The sequence below is a fragment of the Brachyistius frenatus genome, unplaced genomic scaffold (genome assembly GCF_029030835.1).
Source record: "Brachyistius frenatus isolate BFR_SWC_R1_liver_20210118 unplaced genomic scaffold, ASM2903083v1 Contig_3, whole genome shotgun sequence".
NCBI lineage: Eukaryota > Metazoa > Chordata > Actinopteri > Embiotocidae > Brachyistius > Brachyistius frenatus.
This window is the reverse complement of record NW_027210602.1, coordinates 6,477,021-6,495,735: the sequence shown is the minus strand read 5'-3', so window position 1 is coordinate 6,495,735 and position 18,715 is coordinate 6,477,021. Positions and strand designations below refer to the sequence as shown.

The 18,715-nt window shown below is 40.7% G+C and overlaps 1 protein-coding gene across 3 annotated transcripts in view; it reads right to left on the bottom strand.

Moving 5' to 3' along the window:
- cntfr (ciliary neurotrophic factor receptor) overlaps nt 1-18,715 on the bottom strand; it is a 231,180-nt gene that overhangs the window by 136,812 nt on the left and 75,653 nt on the right. For all 3 annotated transcript variants that reach the window (XM_069704998.1, XM_069704989.1, XM_069705007.1), the window contains one exon: nt 3,231-3,312. In XM_069704998.1, coding sequence (XP_069561099.1) covers nt 3,231-3,312 — 82 coding nt within the window. The remainder of the gene's footprint in view (nt 1-3,230; nt 3,313-18,715) is intronic.

The window sequence follows — 18,715 nt, the reverse complement described above, 5'->3', positions numbered from 1 at the left end:
CATGTATCTGTCTTGTGTCTTTTCCACCCACGCAAAATCTTTCTCGTCTCCCTCCAACCTTCTCACTGTCTATTTTTCCCCACCAATCAAAAATCGAATTCAAGCGGGCTTAATTGGCGTGACCTCTGAGTCTCACTCTCTCTCTGTGGTTTTTGTTTTAGCTTTCAATCATTTTCGTGTCCACTGTTCTTTCAAGTGATATTTTATTAAGGAGCTGTCAACTATCTGTTGCGAAATTTTCCATCCAAGGTCTTGTTTTTTTTAATTTTTTATTTCCTTCCAACTTTTTTGTCAAGATGATTCACAACCAGTAGTTGAAAGGAAATGTTCAGTTTTCCATAATAGTGGGTAGGGCTGATCGTCTTTTTTGAAATATTGATATCAATTCTGATACCGACATCTTAACTTCAATATCTGTTCTTGAACAACATTTTTCTTTTGGTAACAATCTCATGCAGTCAATTTCAAGAAAAACAGTTACATTGCAGTATACATCTTTAGTTGTCATGCAGTGTAGAAGAGAATTATTTGTGTTTGTGAACATTTGTTAAAGAATGTTTGTTTACCTGAGCTTTTTCACAACCACTTCTGTCCTTTATTGCTCCATTCATAATCCGAATGTTTGGCATTTTTTTACATCTTGAAATTCACCTTGAAATATGGACAACAAATACTTGACAAAAAGCTCCAAAAACATCTCCCCTTATGTTAATCAACTTATGATTTAGATGTGTTTCATGGAAACCTGTTTTATGCACACATTTTCTTTCTCTTCTTCTCAGCTGAGTTCTTGTTTGTTTCAGGTTTCCTCATCTGTCTCTCAGTCTCTTCTCGCTCCACCTTCTGTCATTCCTTCTCTGTCTGTCTGTCTCGCTCTCCCTTGACTTTTCATCTGCCCGTCTTCCAGACATAACCACTTCCATCATTCAGAGGCTTGTATCCATTTGTTTGACTCAGTCTGTAGATGTTTTCTACCACTGTTTCTTGTTGTCTTTGTTCGGCAGTGCACTGCTGTCATTAATTATGAAGTCTCAAATAGAGTTCCTATACACCCCATTTTTCACAACACAAAAACACACGAGACAGTGTGTGCCTTTCTCTGTATGTGCTTTTCGTACAAATTGAGTCAGACCTAACAAGAGAGTTCATTCCCTTCTATCCCTCGGTACTGACTGCGTGCGTGTGTGTGCGCGCGTGCTTTACTGTATGCGTGTGCACGTACGTGCTGCATGCTCTCTGCCAATTGAGGCATACCCCAGGGAATCATGTCAATCAAACTAGCTGGCAATTTGTCAGAGAAACAAGGCACTTTGCAAGACAGACAGATGTGTTCAGTTGTGTGCGTGAGTACCAGGGTGTGTGTGCATAAGATTTTAGGTGCAAATGTACACACTTGTCACACTAGAGCTTTTTATTGAGTTTTTTTTTTACTTGGTTGTGCATGTGGCATTTGTGTGGGAAGCAGTTTTAGAAAGTGTGTATAGGTATGTGCATGTGTGTGCCTGTGGCAGCTGATTCTATGTGGCACATAAAAGAGAAGCAAGTGATCGCTACACTTTAGTACTAACACACTGAGTTATTTCCAAAGACAAATCAATGTGTTGCTTATTCCTCCCTCTATTCTGTCTGTTAGTCCCTTAAGTGTGGCCTTTTCACTTTTCCTCTCTTCACTTGTCTTGCTCTTTCTCTCACCTTCTTTCCTCTTGTCTGAACAGCAGATGGAGCATGATCAGTACAAACCAGCTTCATTTTACATTGGAAAATATCTTCAAAATATATACAATTAAGTCAGTAGGTTGCAGCTAGTTTACCAAGATTGATTAAAGCTGATACCTGCTCCTGTAATTAACACTGCTTTAAGAATAATCTTCCATAGACACAGCATGTTTTGGGGGCAGAGCTCTCATTTTCTCTCAATTCTTTATCCGGCACTCTTCCACATTAAGCATCAATTGTTATCCCTCTTGACTTTCATTCACAGTCTATTTCCATTTGCCTTCCACTGTCTCTCTATTTTCTCAATTTCTTCCTTTCTTCATCCATTTCTCCTTTTTTGTTTTGTTTTCCTTTCCATGGCTCTCTTCCACTTACCTTCTCTGCTGCTTTCACTTAATCCCCAAACACAACATTCCTATTTCCATCTCTGCCACTACTGCTCTGATTATGCCTCTATATGTGTGTGTGTGTGTGTGTGTGTGTGTGTGTGTGTGTGTGTGTGTGTGTGTGTGTGTGTGTGTGTGTGTGTGTGTGTGTGTGTGTGTGTGTGTGTGTGTGTGTGTGTGTGTGTGTGTTTGTGATCCTCGTGACATAGAGATGTGCGTCACTGGGGACTTATTGACTTCCTTAGACTCTTTCTTTGGGTCAGCTGACTTCAACAAGCCTGCCTCATTGGCTAATAAGTGAAGGCCACTGTTCACTAAAAGTCAAGTGACAAATTGACTGCACCCTCTACCATCACCACCACCGTTAAACACGCACACAATCATTTACAGACATGGTCTGATTTACGGTCATGCATTTTGTGTGAACTCTCCGAGGAGGAGACACTGCATTACGTCTTCCCAGCTTCTCCTTTCTTCCTCGAAAACCTCGGTACACAAATAATCTGAAACATGCTCATGATCATCAGTTGACCTGACTGGCTTCTTTGTTGATCCCATATTTGTTATGGTAATGTAGCCACACTATTAGTAAAGGGGCAGGAATAACAAGCTGATTGGGTAAGCTATTGTTTTCTTTGTTTGTGAGTGAGGAAAAGTGAAGCTTTCTCACAGGTAAATGTCTCTTCTACTGTCTCACCTTTGAACTCAAAGTGAGTAAAGAACTATTGGAAGTCAAAATTTTGCTGTCATCCAGAAACAAATCATACCCTCATGTTGCAAGGGGTCAACGTTATAACAATAGAAAAAAAAAAGGAAAACAAGTTCAGTATGCACTCATAGAGTCACGTAAATAAGCAGAGACAGAATAAAACAAAACAAAAAGTAAAATGACAGAGTTGAGCGGAGTTGATAAAAGTTGGACACATAATACAGCAGAGAAAAGCACAGTGAAGTAGGGAGGAAGAGTGGAGCATGTTCCAATAAATTAGTATTCCCTTTTTGACAATAGAAAAGAGCACACTGGGGTTGAGCAGACAAGATGAAATAAAGGAGAAGCCGAGTAGGCCTCAGCGGAGAAGTGCACCAGTATAATGAAGAAGAAGAAGATCAAATAAAATGCGTACTCACCGAGCTGGCTGCGTCTCTGAGCGTAGGCTACCACCACGGCGGCCAGAACTACACAGCACAACGATGTCACAAGGTTTGCCATCTGTAGACACACACACAGCAAAGTCATCAGCGCGTGCGAGCGACACGGAGCCGGCGAGTGAGTGGATCTGCCTGTCGTCCTGATTGACTGACAGACCCATAGACGCCTACAACACCATGTAGGAGATGGAGAGATAGCTGCTTCCTGTACTGTCTGTGTGTAGCAGTCAGAGTCTGTCTCTCTCTCTCTCTCTCTCTCTCTCTCTCTCTCTCTCTTACAATCCCTCAAGTGGCCTTTTTTCTGCCCTTTGCCGTTTCATTCTAACTCGTCCAAACTCCCCTGATTTCCTTTCTTTACTTCTTTCACTATTGATGTCCTTTTCACTGTGTAACCTTTCTCTCTTTCTCTTCATGTGCATCCCTTTCTCCTTCTCTCCCTCTTTCTCCCTCTTTCGTTCTGTTCATCAGCTTAATGGGCCCATCCTCTCTGGGATGGGCTATGGCCAGCAGCTCTTAAAGGTATAGCACACCATAAACAAACAGCTTTCATGTAAAACAACAATAGTTCCTGGGCACCCCGTCGCCTCGTTGTTGTCTCGTTTAAAATGTCCACTCAATTTCGACATTTAACTCATTGCCTTTTCATACATTCATGCTTGTTGTTGTTGCACATCTTTTAGCCTCTGCTCCTTTGTTATTTTCTCGCTTTTTGAATATTATTTCTTTTTCATTTTTGTAAAATAATAGTCTCACTTCATTTATATTTTTTAAACAATGTATCTTGTCGGGAAATAAAAAGTTTGACATTTTGAGAAATGTGCTCAGTGCACTTTCTTGCCGTGAGTTAAATGAGGAGATTGATAACACTCTCCTGTCTGGACAGCGACTATTAAACTAGTGTCAAAATCTAGCCAACAAAGTTAAGCACAAAGACTTCTAAAGTTCACGAATTGTCGAAATCAGTCAAGTGTAAACATGACAAATGGGTGTTTTAATAGGGGTCTATGGTTATAGTCCGCCTGGCTCCACCAGACTATTGCTCACAGCTTCAGTTTTCTTTGCTGTGAGCAATAGTCTGGAAACCCTGTTTGCATTCGGGTTGCATTGCAAATAAAGGGCGGACCAATCAGCAACCAGTGGGGGGGCTAAGTGTCATGACTTTGAAGTCGGGCATTATTTTCTAAATGTAGTTGCAATGGTGGGAGAGTTCTGGTGCATGTAGTGGTAAACACCGATTGGTTCAAGCTGCTCCAATAGTTTCACAATGAACTTTGACCTACGACCAGAAATGATTGCCTATGGAGCATATGCAGTTCCATATATATATACACACAGACAGGACATCGTGCAACATACAGTTGGATGAGCACACGTTCCTGGGCTGTCTCGGAGTCAAGCCTAAGAAATAGTGGTATCTACTTCTTTTTTACATTTCTGTTTCTGTACAGCTGAAACGTATTAAATAGCAATAACTCTGCTTCCCTCACTTCCATTTAAACTGTGAGGTCAGAGGTCACGGTCAGCTACAAGAAAACTACACCGCTAAAGCTTCTATCAATACACTGGCGTGTACAAGAACAGCTGAGCTGGGTGGAATCCTGCCAACAGGGAGGCTTGAACCCCGATCTCCCCATTAAAACGTGGCCTTCCTCTCCTCTCTCCATCTCGGGGCTGTTCCTCTGCCTTCTCTCCTCCGCTCAGTGAGCCGAAATAGTTGGCTCTCGTACAGAAAAAAGGTCGTCTAAGGGTCCGCTTGCTGCTGAGACGTGCGGCGAGCGATGCGTGTGTGTGTCTGCATGTGAGGAACAGAGTGAGCACTCGAAGTAGAGGCTAAGAAAGGAAAGTGAATTTACGTGTTCTTCTGATGCGAGACTCCAGCTGCTGCAAACCTCTGTCATATCACATTACCTCTTGCTCTTTGTTTGGCTTCACCTATTTTTTTTTCTCCTCTTAATTCTCTCTTCCACTTTTTTTTTTTTTTTTTTGCCACGTCACTCTCCGTCTCTCTCTCCGTCTCTCTCTCCGTCTTAAGCATGCACCTCCGCATTTCCCTCCCTCCTATCATTTCCTTCGCCCGTTCTGCTCTCCATGTTAAATGCTGATCACGAACACCACTACCACATGTTTTACCATCTCAAAAAAGAAAAACATGCCTGCAAGGATGGTGAAGTTCGGGAACACAAAAAAGCTTTTACAAGTCAGAATGAAATGTCAAAAGGCAATAAAACAGTCAAAGACATTAAACACACTCGAGAATGTTTTCATGAATGACCAAACTAATGGGGGTTTTAAGGGAAAAGCTTTTACATCCAAACTGATTTGCAGCAAAGAACAAAGAAAGGTCTTATTAAACTGTAAAATAATTGTATAAAAAAAAAATCTCTGAAAAAGTTATTTGAGGATTATTTTTTTTTCTATTCAAAGCAACATGCAGTAATTAAGGCAAGGTTATTCTCATTAGATATCATTAATATAATGGCACTCAAGATGTTTCCTGCAAAGCATATTTCCTGAAAATTTTGAAAAATCACCCAATAAGCTGAACAAAGTAACATAACTATTCAGAAAGAACAGCTGGTTGACAAGGTTCAAATCCCCCACTGATGCCCGTGTTGTTGAGTACCTGCCAGTAAAGTGTTTACTGTGATTTTCTGATGCTGTTCTTTCATATACATTGCATTATGTAGTAGTAATATGTAAGTGGAATAATAATTAATCTTATAAGTATACAATTTCTGAGGTAGAAACATTTGCCAGCCACAACAACATGTGTTAATCGTCTGCTTTTAAGCATTGTCTCGAGTTTTAATAGTTGTGGCTGGTTGTATCGGGGCACCTCATCCTCTTTATACAGCCCAACTGAGGCTTTTTTTTATTTTACAGTGTGCCATAAAGCTGAAGGGAAAACGTGTCGTTAGCAGCCATTTTGGCTTGTTGTTTCAAATGTACGAGGCGTGGGAGTCTTGTTGCATGTTTAGTTGTAACATTTGAACTAGTTTTTATTTTCTCTGTTTTCACTAATCCACCTGTTGTATTCTAAAAAAAAAAAAAAATTAACAGTTTGTTTACACTTTGCTTTTTCCTTTGTGTGTTTGCACCTGTGAAAGATGAAAATAGTGACTGAAAATTTGCATTCGTAGGTATGATTGTGAAGTTGTGTGTGTGTGTGTGTGTGTGTGTGTGTGTGTCTATTTGTATGTGTGAGTGATTGGCAGCTCATATGTATTTCATCTGAGCAGATATTGAGGAGAGTGACAGGGGGTGAAATTAAAATTGCATCCCTTGTCAGAGCGTCACAATCCCCATCTCTGCTCCTCATTTTCTAAGTGCTGCTTTGCCATCAAAACCCAAATGGTGCGTGCATGTGTGTGTGTTTGCATGCGTTTGGAACTCTCTGGGTGCAAATGCTCGAGTATGCGTATGTGTGTGTGTGTGTGTGTGTGTGTGTGTGTGTGTGTGTGTGTGTGTGTGTGTGTGTGTGTGTGTGTGTGTGTGTGTGTGTGTGTGTGTGTGTGTGTGTGTGTGTGTGTGTGTTTGAAACTGTGGGGGTATTTAGCACGTCTATCAGAAAACAATACAGTTTGGAAATCTGACAGCTTCAGATCGCTCACATAATGACAGCCCACGGGCGGTTAGCGCTGCAATCACACAAACTCAATACAAAACCCTCCTGCCTTCATCTATCCATCCATCTCTCCCTGACCCTCCCATTTATCCCCTTGTTCTTCCTTCCTGATTCCATATTTATTTATTCATTTCTTATTGGAGGGGAAAGGGCTGAATAGGCGTGCTTCTTTTGCCTGCTTAATTAAAATATATAATTCATCTGCGTCAAATGATTTTGCCTCTGCGTCTTTGTGGAGTCCGATTTGGAAACATTTGCATTTAAATTGGAAAGCCAGGAGGGAAATACACTAGGCGGGCCGCCGTGTGTGTTGGTGTGTGTGCGAAGATAGAAGGCATCTTTCTATTAAAAAAAAGAAAGAAAAAGAAATGCATACGCAATCTTTTTTTGAATTTCGTTGGTCCAAAAATGTATAAAATACAACTTTAAGAGCTAAAAGTTCAGTGGCTTCTCTGTGCTTATTAATTATAACCCACAATTCACAAAGCTACTTGTTGACAGAAAGGGTCATCCTATTATCCTGCTCTCTCTCAAAAAAAACAAAGCCACCAAATTCCCCCTGTCAGCAGGTTGTCAGAAATAGAAAAGTTCATTACAAATGTGTCTGCAGCAAAAATAAAAAATAAGCATTCCCCTGGGTAATATATGAGCTGAGATAAATGTCTGATTTATAGCAAGAGTAGAATGTTACAGCCGCGGGGAACATCAACCATAGCTATCGAATGTACACGAGAAGCTAAAAATAGATGAGTTGAATTGTTGTCCACGAGGCCATGAGCAGGAAACTGTGTATGACGAGTATTCTTTCAAATTAAGATATCCATCATGTGGGGAATATGGTGCCTCTTCTCTTGACAACATAAAATCAAAACAAATCATTTAACTTTAAAAGGATCACTGTAGGTACCTATCTTCTGCACTGATTCCTTAAGGGTGTTTCAGTGAATAGAGATTTATGTAACATACAGCCAATTAAAGAAGATATGATGCAGAGACAGTGGTGCATTATTCAGCTGGGACCAGGCTGGAGGCTGGCAGTTTTTTAAGATGCTGAAACCAGAGTGTCTGGCACCGTAGAGGATGTTAAAAGTCTGTAAAATCACACCTTTCCCTGCCTGCTCGCTTTATACACCGACTCACAGCAACACAACTCACCATCTGGAGGAATGGGATGTGCACATAAACAGGAAAGACTGCCTAATATAGCAGCCAGGGAGAGTACAAAACAGGCCTCCGCACAACAGACTTCTCTTGGAGCGAGAACACACGGCCTCTTAGTGCAGGAGTCCCTTTGAATCCCAAAAGTTTTGAAAAGATACATGAAGAGAGTCATGAAAAAGTCTTAAATGATGGAGATTCACCAGGAAAACTTGCCCAGGACAAGGAGAAAGGGTGAATTTCTCTGGATACTTCCAGAGAGGATATTCTAATTTGATCATCCTGTGAGGTAAAACCTTGAAACTTCGTATCCAGGAGGTACATTTGTACTTTAAAGGGATCCTTACAGCAGAAATAGGACCTGTTATCTACTCCACTTACTGGACTGACTAAATGACTTACTCTTGACACCAACGTCCTATCTTGGGGCAATGATAGAAAAGGAATGATGTTTCTTTTCTAAGGCCATGCAGTTAAGCCATTTTGTCAGCATATTGTTAGTTCGCATTGGAAAACGGATACAGACTGGTCAAAACCTGAATCAACTTATCAAACAAAAAAAAGTTACTGTTTTTGTAGTTGACAAAGCTGTAAGCAATATTTGGATAATGGACTTTCAAGAACAATTACATTATTTGTAATAAGTAGTGACTACCAATGGTTGAAAAAAACCTCTGCATACCTGGATGGTTGACATGTGCATCGAATGAAGGTGCAACTTGAGTAAAAGAAAAAGCGCAGAAGACTGTCTGGTACTGAAATTTTGATGAAATAATGATATACTAATATTAAATATTAATAATATTGATTGCCTAAAATGCCTATCCAAAGTATCCAAAGAAAACTGAAAGCTGATATTGAACTATTTGTAGTTCGATCTCTTTTCAAAGGTAACTCTGTGAAGTCAGAATAAACAGTCAGAATCACTGTAGGTGTTCCTGGCATTGAGCTATAGAAGTTTGAAGGCACTGAAGTAGAAGGTTTTTATTTCCACCTGATTTATGTTTCTTTTTTTTTTGCTTAATGGACAGGTGTTTTATCTACACAGGACTCAAGTATTGATTAGCTCAAATGTTAATAAGTTTACTTTGCTTGTGACCCTGATGGCCAGAATAACACACACACACAAAAAAGTATTTTTTGCACCTCATCAATCAATAGCTGTCCTGACCAAACACACATTCACACAAACACATAATCACATCTAACTGTTGCCACTGCAACCTTTAATGTCATGTTCCCTCTCCACAACTTCCTCATTCCCATCATGCTTGGCTACATGAATTCTCTCATCAATCATGCAGGGTTGCTGCAGATTATCTACAAGCGCCGGGGGGGGTTTGAGTGGAGTCGGAGGGGTGTCTAGCCGGACAGCGTGGCTGCTGGCATTTCGGGTACAGGCGCAGGTACGTGCGCACACACAGTTGGTATTTGGTGTGTGAGTGTTGATAGCTGCACGGCCGTGACCTTTTTCACAGTCGTTCTGGCTATAATTGCCCGCTAAAGACAACGTCAATCGCGTCTCAAGAGGTAGCCGGGGTTGAGCCCCCGGGTACGAACAAGTACACACAGACGCTTGTGTGTGCGGGATGACGAGCGTTTGGCTCTGAGTGATGAATTTAGCCATTGATCACATGTGACTGCTCTCAGCTGGCTGAGATTTAGAGGACCTGAACACGTCAACTACTATGCATCATGTCTCCTACAGCAGTGCTGCTGCTGCTGGAGTTCCCTCATCACATGGCTGCAGCATCTGACCTGTGCCTGTATACTGCTCACCTCATGGGGCAGTGGTAGGAGCTCATCCTGGGATGGTACTCTCTAATTCATGGTATTATTTCAGAATTTGTATTGAATCATGAACATGGTTTGAATAAACAGCGTAAATGTAACCTGAAACATCAACGGGACTCATCATGCTTGTGTCAGGTACCAGAATCTGTGATGGGCATGTATGTTTTTTTTAGCATTGGAGCATGACTATGAGTGTATATTTGTGTGAGTGTTTTTGTCTCCACCCAGCCATCTGGACCTCCTTGTGTGTGTAGAAGCAGATTTAGGTGGTTAGAAAGCTCTGGAAAAACACACTGTTACCTCCAGCTCTCTCACCTCTGAACTCTATAAGTGTATCAAAGCTAGGAAAACAGAGCACTTTGTGTGTCTGTGTGAATGAGTGTGTGTGTGTGTGTGTGTGTGTGTGTGTGTGTGTGTGTGTGTGTGTGTGTGTGTGTGTGTGTGTGTGTGTGTGTGTGTGTGTGTGTGTGTGTGTGTGTGTGTGTGTGTGTGTGTCAGCATTCTTAAGTCCTATAAGGCTTTGAATGATGGGTGTAGACTCCCCTTTGTGAACAGGGAGCCTCCAGGAGCTGCGCAGCATGTGTGTGTGTGAGTGTGTGTGAGTGAGTGTGTGAGGGAAAGTGTGTGTGAGTGTGTGTGTGTGTGTGAGGGAGAGTGTGATGTACAGGCTGTGATGTTCTGAACAGAGGTGTTTTTACAGGGAGTTAATCAGAACCAGAGCTGAGGCCTTGCCCTCAGTGGGTGAAACACAGACACACTCAGAGTCACTGCCCCACCTTTTACCAAATTCAATACTATTGACCTGCAGTTAAATATTTCTGTCACATATAATGTAGATTAGTAACCAAAAGTAATGTGATAAAGTCTATGTAACAAGATCTTACTCTTGCTGTTCATGCGTGTTTTGTAATGTCGCTGCAGGTAATCGCTGTCATTGAACCACTAATAATTCCAATCAGCATTCATACATGAATCATCCCTTTCTAATTGCTTGCTTCGTTTGGTCACCTGTGCAAAAAAACAAGTACATTAAAAGAGAATAAACAAGCTTACAGAAAAACAACTAGTTTAGTAGTACAATAACTGTCAAATAATTTACTGAGCAATAAGGCCAAATATGGCACGTCCCTTCAGAGAGTAATGATTATATCAGACCCCTTTATAATATGGACCAGTTCAGCTAAAAAGAAAAAAAAAAAAAAAAAAAGATTTGCGTAAGATTCAAATAGTTGAGGTTTCGGTTAGGAAAATTATATATATAGACAACTGACTGCTTTTCTTAATTATTACTTGAAGATAAAGTGTTGTGTTCAAGGTGGCCACTCAGTGAAATAACTTACCAAAATGTATTAAAGAAACCCTGAATGAGTCTTTAAAAAACAGTCTAGAATGTAAGTTCTTGAAGAACAAGTAAGAAACACACTTGAGTGTTTACTGCTTTAGTGCTAATTATAATAACAGACCTTTACAGTACCTCGTTTTATTTGACTACCCGTTTCATTTTCAAGTACACGTATTCATTTGATGAACAGTACGTTCAAACATGCATGCCTATGTTTAGTATAGTTTGTTGAATGCATTTATAACGGGGATCATGGGCAGCAAACATTAAACTTGAAAAGAGGAAAGATGCCTTGCACCAGATTTAGCTACGAGCTATTTTCCATCTGCAGTCCCCGGCAGGTCAGAGGAAGTAACGCGGACCAAAACTGACTATCTCTACTGCAAATGGACTAACAACTCACCGACACCAAGCACCAGTGGTACGCAAACACACATCCACACAACAGACACAGTCCACAGGAATAAACATGTCAAAATATCATAAACATATCCAAAAACACAAATGTGAAATTAATGCTCACAAGTCTGTCCATTTCTTAACTTCACGAGAAAAGATTTTGAAATCTGTGCCGGTTTTTAGATTGCAGATATGTACACAACCTGTTTTTCATGAGATTGTTTTATATTAAAATATGTCATTAATTCATTGTCACAAGATAGGAAACATTGCATCTCCATTTTGCATATACACTCCGTTGTCATTGAATCACAACCCATTGACCAGTGCAGAGGAGCCTTTCAGGGGAGCAGAATAATGAGCTCTACACCGGCCAACTTCCAACATTCCTCAGGGCCAGTTTGATGAGGGGTTTTCCAAGTCCAAAACCAGTTGATGTTAAATCGGGAATAATTGCCTCTTCCACTGACCAGTGTGCGGGCCAGCCTGTTTTGGACATTTCTCCCTTCAATAATGAAAATATAAATATATGTGCAAACTACTCAACATGTTCCAAAAGGTCCAGAAACTTCCTGGCTTTCACCCAGACACGTTCAACATGAGACGAAGAGTCTTTCAACACTGGCCTCAACACTGTTGCCTAACAGTAGATGACACAGAGTTTCATAGAAGTTGCTGAAAAGGAGTGTCTTATGCCAAATACATGTCATTATTATTTGTTGTACTTTTCCATACGTGCTTATTGTCTGTCTGAATCCACTGGTTGTCCATATTTTTAGAACACTACAGATGAAAATGCTCCAAAACCACATAAATAAAATCAAGACAATGTAATGTTGACAACAAATAATGGTACCCGAATGCCCAGTGACGCCTGTGTGACACCCAAGAAGTCTAGAAGTCTACGGTGTGTCATGAAAGTGTTTTGTCAGTGATGTAAAGTTTTCTTAACAGTGTGGAAGACTTTGGAACAGTTGTAGCAGCTACTTTATTTAAATAATTCACGTTACTAAAGTCCATTTTTGTCCGTGTTATGCCTTCTTACAGATATACCTGAATTCAAAAGGACTGATGGCGAAGGTTGATTGAGTACACGCTGATAAAAGTATGAGTCAACTGAGAATATATCCCACTGTTTGTCTGTAATACAGAGTAGATAGTTGGCATGTTTTTTTTTTCAAAATCAAATATCTGTGTTTGCTTTTAAGTCCCACACCAAAGGTTATTGATCTCTCCGACATAAGCTGCCGTATTGTGCATAAGACTTTAAGCTGAAGAGAAAAAGAGGGAGACAAACAGAAAGAGAGAGATTTAGAGAGAAGAAAGGACAGTTGGAAAAGTGACAGACTTAAAAAGAAGAGCGAGAAACTTAAAAAGATAAACAAATGTTCTGACTTATTGCAGCAGTGTACTGTGTGTGTGTGTGTGTGTGTGTGTGTGTGTGTGTGTGTGTGTGTGTGTGTGTGTGTGTGTGTGTGTGTGTGTGTGTGTGTGTGTGTGTGTGTGTGTGTGTGTGTGTGTGTGTGTGTGACACTGTGCATGTGAGGATGCAAGCCTTAGTGTTTCACTGTGTGTGTCGGTAACTAAAAAACTAAAAAACTAAAAGCTGTTTACTCAACCTGTTTGCCCAGCCTCCTTAGTAAACATAGCAGATACAGTACCAACATAGAGCGGGCTTACACACACACACACACACACACACACACACACACACACACACACACACACACACACACACACACACACACACACACACACACACACACACACACACACACACACAAAATCGTACACACATGCACTGCACAAATACTATCTGTTCAACTGTCCACTGGTGTTTACCACAGGAGGCTATTTGTAGAGCTGATTCCTACGGCCGTCATGTAGGTCTGGATATCAGCTGGGTGGCACACGTTGACATATACGGTACACAAGACTGCCGGACACACACAAGAATACACACCGACCGGCACATTAAGGCAAATTGCACACAAACCTTGAACAGTCAGGCCACAGAAGCTGCACATAATACACACATGCACACACATGCAGTTGGGTGGCCAACAACCTCAGTAACCAGATAAACATACTAACTATATTGGAGCATTCACTAAAGCACAGTTAAGTGTCTGTTGCTTCTCTCTGAGCAAACACACGACTGGGAAAGTCTTGTTTGTGTGGGTGTGTGTGTGTGTGTGTGTGTGTGTGTGTGTGTGTTCAAGCCCATGTGCATCCTTGCTTTAAATTACTCATGAAATTGCAAGTAAATAATATAGAGCTTGTTTATGTTACGCAATTCTTATTTATTATTCCCTCTGTGAAGGCCAACATTCATGTATTCTATAGAGCATTTACTAGGATATCCCACCAATAGCCTCCACAGTGCACAAATTTGAAATCCACTCAGAGGACGCCATTAGGAGGGAAATGGTGCAGTGAGCACGCTGGAGAGACTTCTGGTGATGGTTGTTTTATATGATAATGCTGGGAAATCATACTGGAATCATGTGACAATTTAAATACGAGAATAAAAACAGCATATTATAAAAGTCACACGCTAGATTTGCACCAGGGGTGGGCGATGGCCCTAAAACAGCATTACAATATTTCAGGGTATATCTATAATAATCTTGAGTCCCTGATATCTGAAAACACTGACAAATATTTCATTATTAATTTCAAGAATTACAACAAAATGTGTTATAGCTTATATTTTAGCATAAAAGTAATAGTTTTCCTTTAAATATTCAGTATAAAAAAAAAAAAACACATTACAATGGTTTGTTGTATATTCGATCTATTGTAAACAATCCACTTCCACACTGCTGAAGTTGCTTCACTTTTGGAACCAACTTTCAGAGAGGATTGATGTTGCAACGAAGCACAACCAACAGAGACGTCATCCATTGGTTTGTGACTGGTTACAGTTCTGAAGCCTCGAGTTAAGACTTTAGCCGTTGCCATCTCGCTGGTTCAGAGTGGTTTGAGCCAGAAGTAACCATATTTGGACGAGCAGGGAAGGAGCAAGCGGTGGATCTGATGCAATCTGATTGAGAACCCAAACACACTGCACCTGCCCACCTAAAGCTGAAACTTGACTGCACCACAGGCCTGTCAATGAAACAAAAACTCCCCAAAACCACATTTCTTTAAGGCCTATTTTCTGATGAATGAGGACTATTTTCAGATGAGTGACTTTAGCTAACAACACCACGTAACTTGTGGGAAAGAAAATATTATTGACCCAGTATTTAATGAGAAGTTGAATGGGAGTCAATGGAGCCAGAAGCTTTTTGGAGCTGCCAACCCCTTGTGGCACATGGTGGTATTGCACTTTTTGGCACTTCTGCAATGGCCTAATTTGTCCGACCTGGAAGCTAAGTCCACTTTTACATACAGTCTATGGTTGCAACATCAAGGACAGGTCAAGTCAGAATATTACCATCATAGCAATAATGTGTTTTTCCCCTTTAAATAATGATACCAATGTTATCATGAAGAATATGATGAGCCACACCTTTAATTTGCAGCACAGATCACAATGCATGCTCGACCTTAAAGCTGCTGAGCACTCAGTACATCATCTTACATCACAGTTGTGTGCTTCGTCGCCCCAGGAAGAGTCATCTACTGCTGAACACCACTATTCTGGAGGTCTACACTTAGTCATTGCTGACCTAACACTGATGTCATTATCTAACCTCACCCCCGAGTCTTAATGAGTGAGTGTGTGTGTGTGTGTGTGTGTGTGTGTGTGTGTGTGTGTGTGTGTGTGTGTGTGTGTGTGTGTGTGTGTGTGTGTGTGTGTGTGTGTGTGTGTGTGTGTGTGTCTCAGCGCGAGAGACTCATTCATTATCTCGGCCATCTCTCTGTTCACGAGCCCCATAGCCACAAATTCTGTCAACCCTTCTCTTACTTTCTGGATCTCCCAGTGAAGCTATAATTCAACATTTTAACTCAAGCTGTCCGTCTCCTCCGCTCTCCAGTCAAATCTTATGTCCCACATTTTCTCTTTCCACCTGCTGCTTTCCTGTCTGTCATCCTCTCCACGTTTTCTCTGCTCTCCTCTATTCACCTCTCTCATCTGTCCTCATCTCTGACACTCACTATTCCCCCTAGTCTTCCCACCTTTTCTCCCTCCCTCCCTCCCGTCCTCCAGTAAACGCTGATGACAGCATTTCGTATTTTCACACAGCAGAGAACCTTTAACTTCCCGGAGGAATTGCTGTGATGATGATACACCAATGAGTAAGCAGGGACAGTGACAACCTCTGAATGTAAATCTGTTTTAGTGTATAATGCAACAGTGTCAATGAGCCTAAAAAAAAAAAAAGTAGATAGTTGGCCATAAGCCAAACAAAGTACTGTTTAGAAAAAGATTACATGAATTTTAGCGCAAGAAAAAAAAAAAAGACAGGTTTTCAGATGTTTTTAAAAGCGAGCTTGTGTGAATTGAAATTTAACAGTTCAAGCTCTTAAATGTGGCTGGAAAACACAAATGAGTAAGAGATCCCCCCCTCCCACGGCAAACTTAATTTAAGACGCCCTTGAGCAAGGCATTGAACCTCTATCTGCTCCAGTGGAGCTGCCCCATGGTCAACAACAGAAAGCGGCATTCACAATGCAGCTCCCAGTTGTTAATATGCATGGCAGTGTGAGAGTGAATCCGAGCATTGCTGAAAGAAACATACAGGCTCAGTCAACATTACCTGAATAAATAAAGGTTAAAATATATACTTCAGCCTGAGGTGCTCTGTGGGTAATCATCTGAATTCTTATTATATTGTTCAAATGGGCTACGCTGGCTGGATTATAAAAAATAACAAATGTATTTATTTATTGTGACTTCTAGGTAAATGCTTGGCTGATTTTGAATAAGTGGCTATTTTCATTCGGGTCATTACTCATGCAAAGAGAGATTAGACTTTCATGAAAAAAATGAATTATGGAAACAAACTCAAAGCAAGACAGTGAGCGTAAAAATTAAAACAATATCAACATGTAACATCAAAACCACGAGCTACAGATCTGATTGAAGTTACATACAGAATGTGTGTGTGTGTGTGTGTGTGTGTGTGTGTGTGTGTGTGTGTGTGTGTGTGTGTGTGTGTGTGTGTGTGTGTGTGTGTGTGTGTGTGTGTGTGTGTGTGTGTGTGTGTGTGTGTGTGTGTGTGTGTGTGTGTGTTGCTTTAAGTAAGCCCTTGACTCATCAAGGTCTTGACAGAACTATTAGTATTCTCTTCCCATTTGTCCCTTCACACACACGGTGACACAACCCGACCACTTTGCTCCTGCCCTTTCATAGTTTATTAGCAAAGCAATCCGTTACACAGATCTGGCCAAGCATCGAGCTGTGTTTGGTCCCTATGCACAACACCTTACACCCCCTCCCAGCTGCATCTAAATAACCTGGTGTGGGGAAATATCCCATCAAGGTTGCAGTCACGCTCCTCAGAACAAAATAAATCCCAAGCCCTAAGAGGAGAAAGAAGGAGGTAAGGAGAGAAAGGGAAAACAGCAACAACAACAAAAAAGGTAGTATTATTGAAGAAAAATGAAGACAGAGATTAAGTTGGACAAAAAGGAGATGAGGAAAAAACATGATGAGGAGGGGAGGAGGGTTTGAAAAAATTGTTGAGACAACAAGAGCATGAAGAGTAAGAGGGAGAGGAGCGGAATGACTGAATGAAAAAAAAAACCAGCATAATAACAAGTACAGTCGGAAAGAGAAAGACATGAAAAATACCATCTCACATGCTGCTCTGAGAAAAAACACACACACACACACACACACACACACACACACACACACACACACACACACACACACACACACACACACACACACACACACACACACAACTGAAGTGAACTGCTGCACACACAAATGCGCATGGATCTACAAACACACAACACACACACACCAATAAACGCAGATGGATGCTTATGTGCAGTTTACGTAACTGTGTTTGTCTACCGATTATCATGAACTCATTTAAGACTCTTATGCAACAGCACTTAGATATTCAACATTCAAAATCAGTTTTCTCGCATGGGATTTGGAAACCGGGCTCTCCTGGGGTACACAGCCAAATATCTAACCACCCAAGCTGAAAGATGTTCCTAAACTAAACTGACTGAAAGACTAAACGTCAACAATAAGAGACTGAAAGAGAATAGTGATCATAAAAATAGCATTTTATATTTTCTAGTTTTTACATCAGTGGGTGGGTTTTAGTCGCATAAAAATGTCAAAAAGAAAGAAAGAAATGAAAATGATATATTGTTGGTATCCTGAGGGCTTACTAGACATTATTATGAATGTCTCATGTCAAGCCAAAACTGATAACTGTCACCCACCAGTGGGAGATGTGGGTTTAATGAGTGTGGGACTGAGCCTAAATGACGATATGCTAACCAACAGAAAAACATGGGTGTAACTCAATATATCAACCCTCATTTTGCAGATTTCCAGATTCAACCATTAATCAGAGCACAAGGACAAATATATTTTAAGGTTAAAGTGCAAGTGAAGCATTAAACTGCTGGTTCCTCCTCTGTCAAAAGTCACAGATTGCTTTGTAGCTTTAAATATGGCCGTTTATATAGTTCCATATGTACATGTGTTTCACCTCTAAAAACAAGGCCAGTTGAAAATCAAGGATATTTTATGCTGACCTATAAAAGTTTTAATGTAAATTTCAGTTGTTAGAAGTTAAACTTAAACAGCTTCATAACCAATAACCAAATGGTCAAACACTGTTAAAATGTAACAGGTTCAGAGGGTGAACACCTCGAATGTAAATTACTTTCAATAGCTGTTCAATAACTGTTCATAATACAGGAGTTCAAAAAGTGAACACTTTTGAGCCGTCTCTCCCTTTCAGCCTGTTGTTTGTGTGGTTGGTTTGGCTTCCTGGTTCAGGAGCCAATGAGCAGGTGACTGAAGGACATCAGGAAACGTGGCTTCATCACCAACACCTTTCTCTCCTTCCTTCCTCTACAAGCTTGTATTAATAAGTTTGCTTAAGGCTCACGGTTTTTGTTGGAACCACTCATACACTACCTTCAATACTCTGCTTTCATTACTGACCTTCCTCAGCAACATAAATGTTTTTTTTAATTTTTTATTTCAAGTTTGTAATA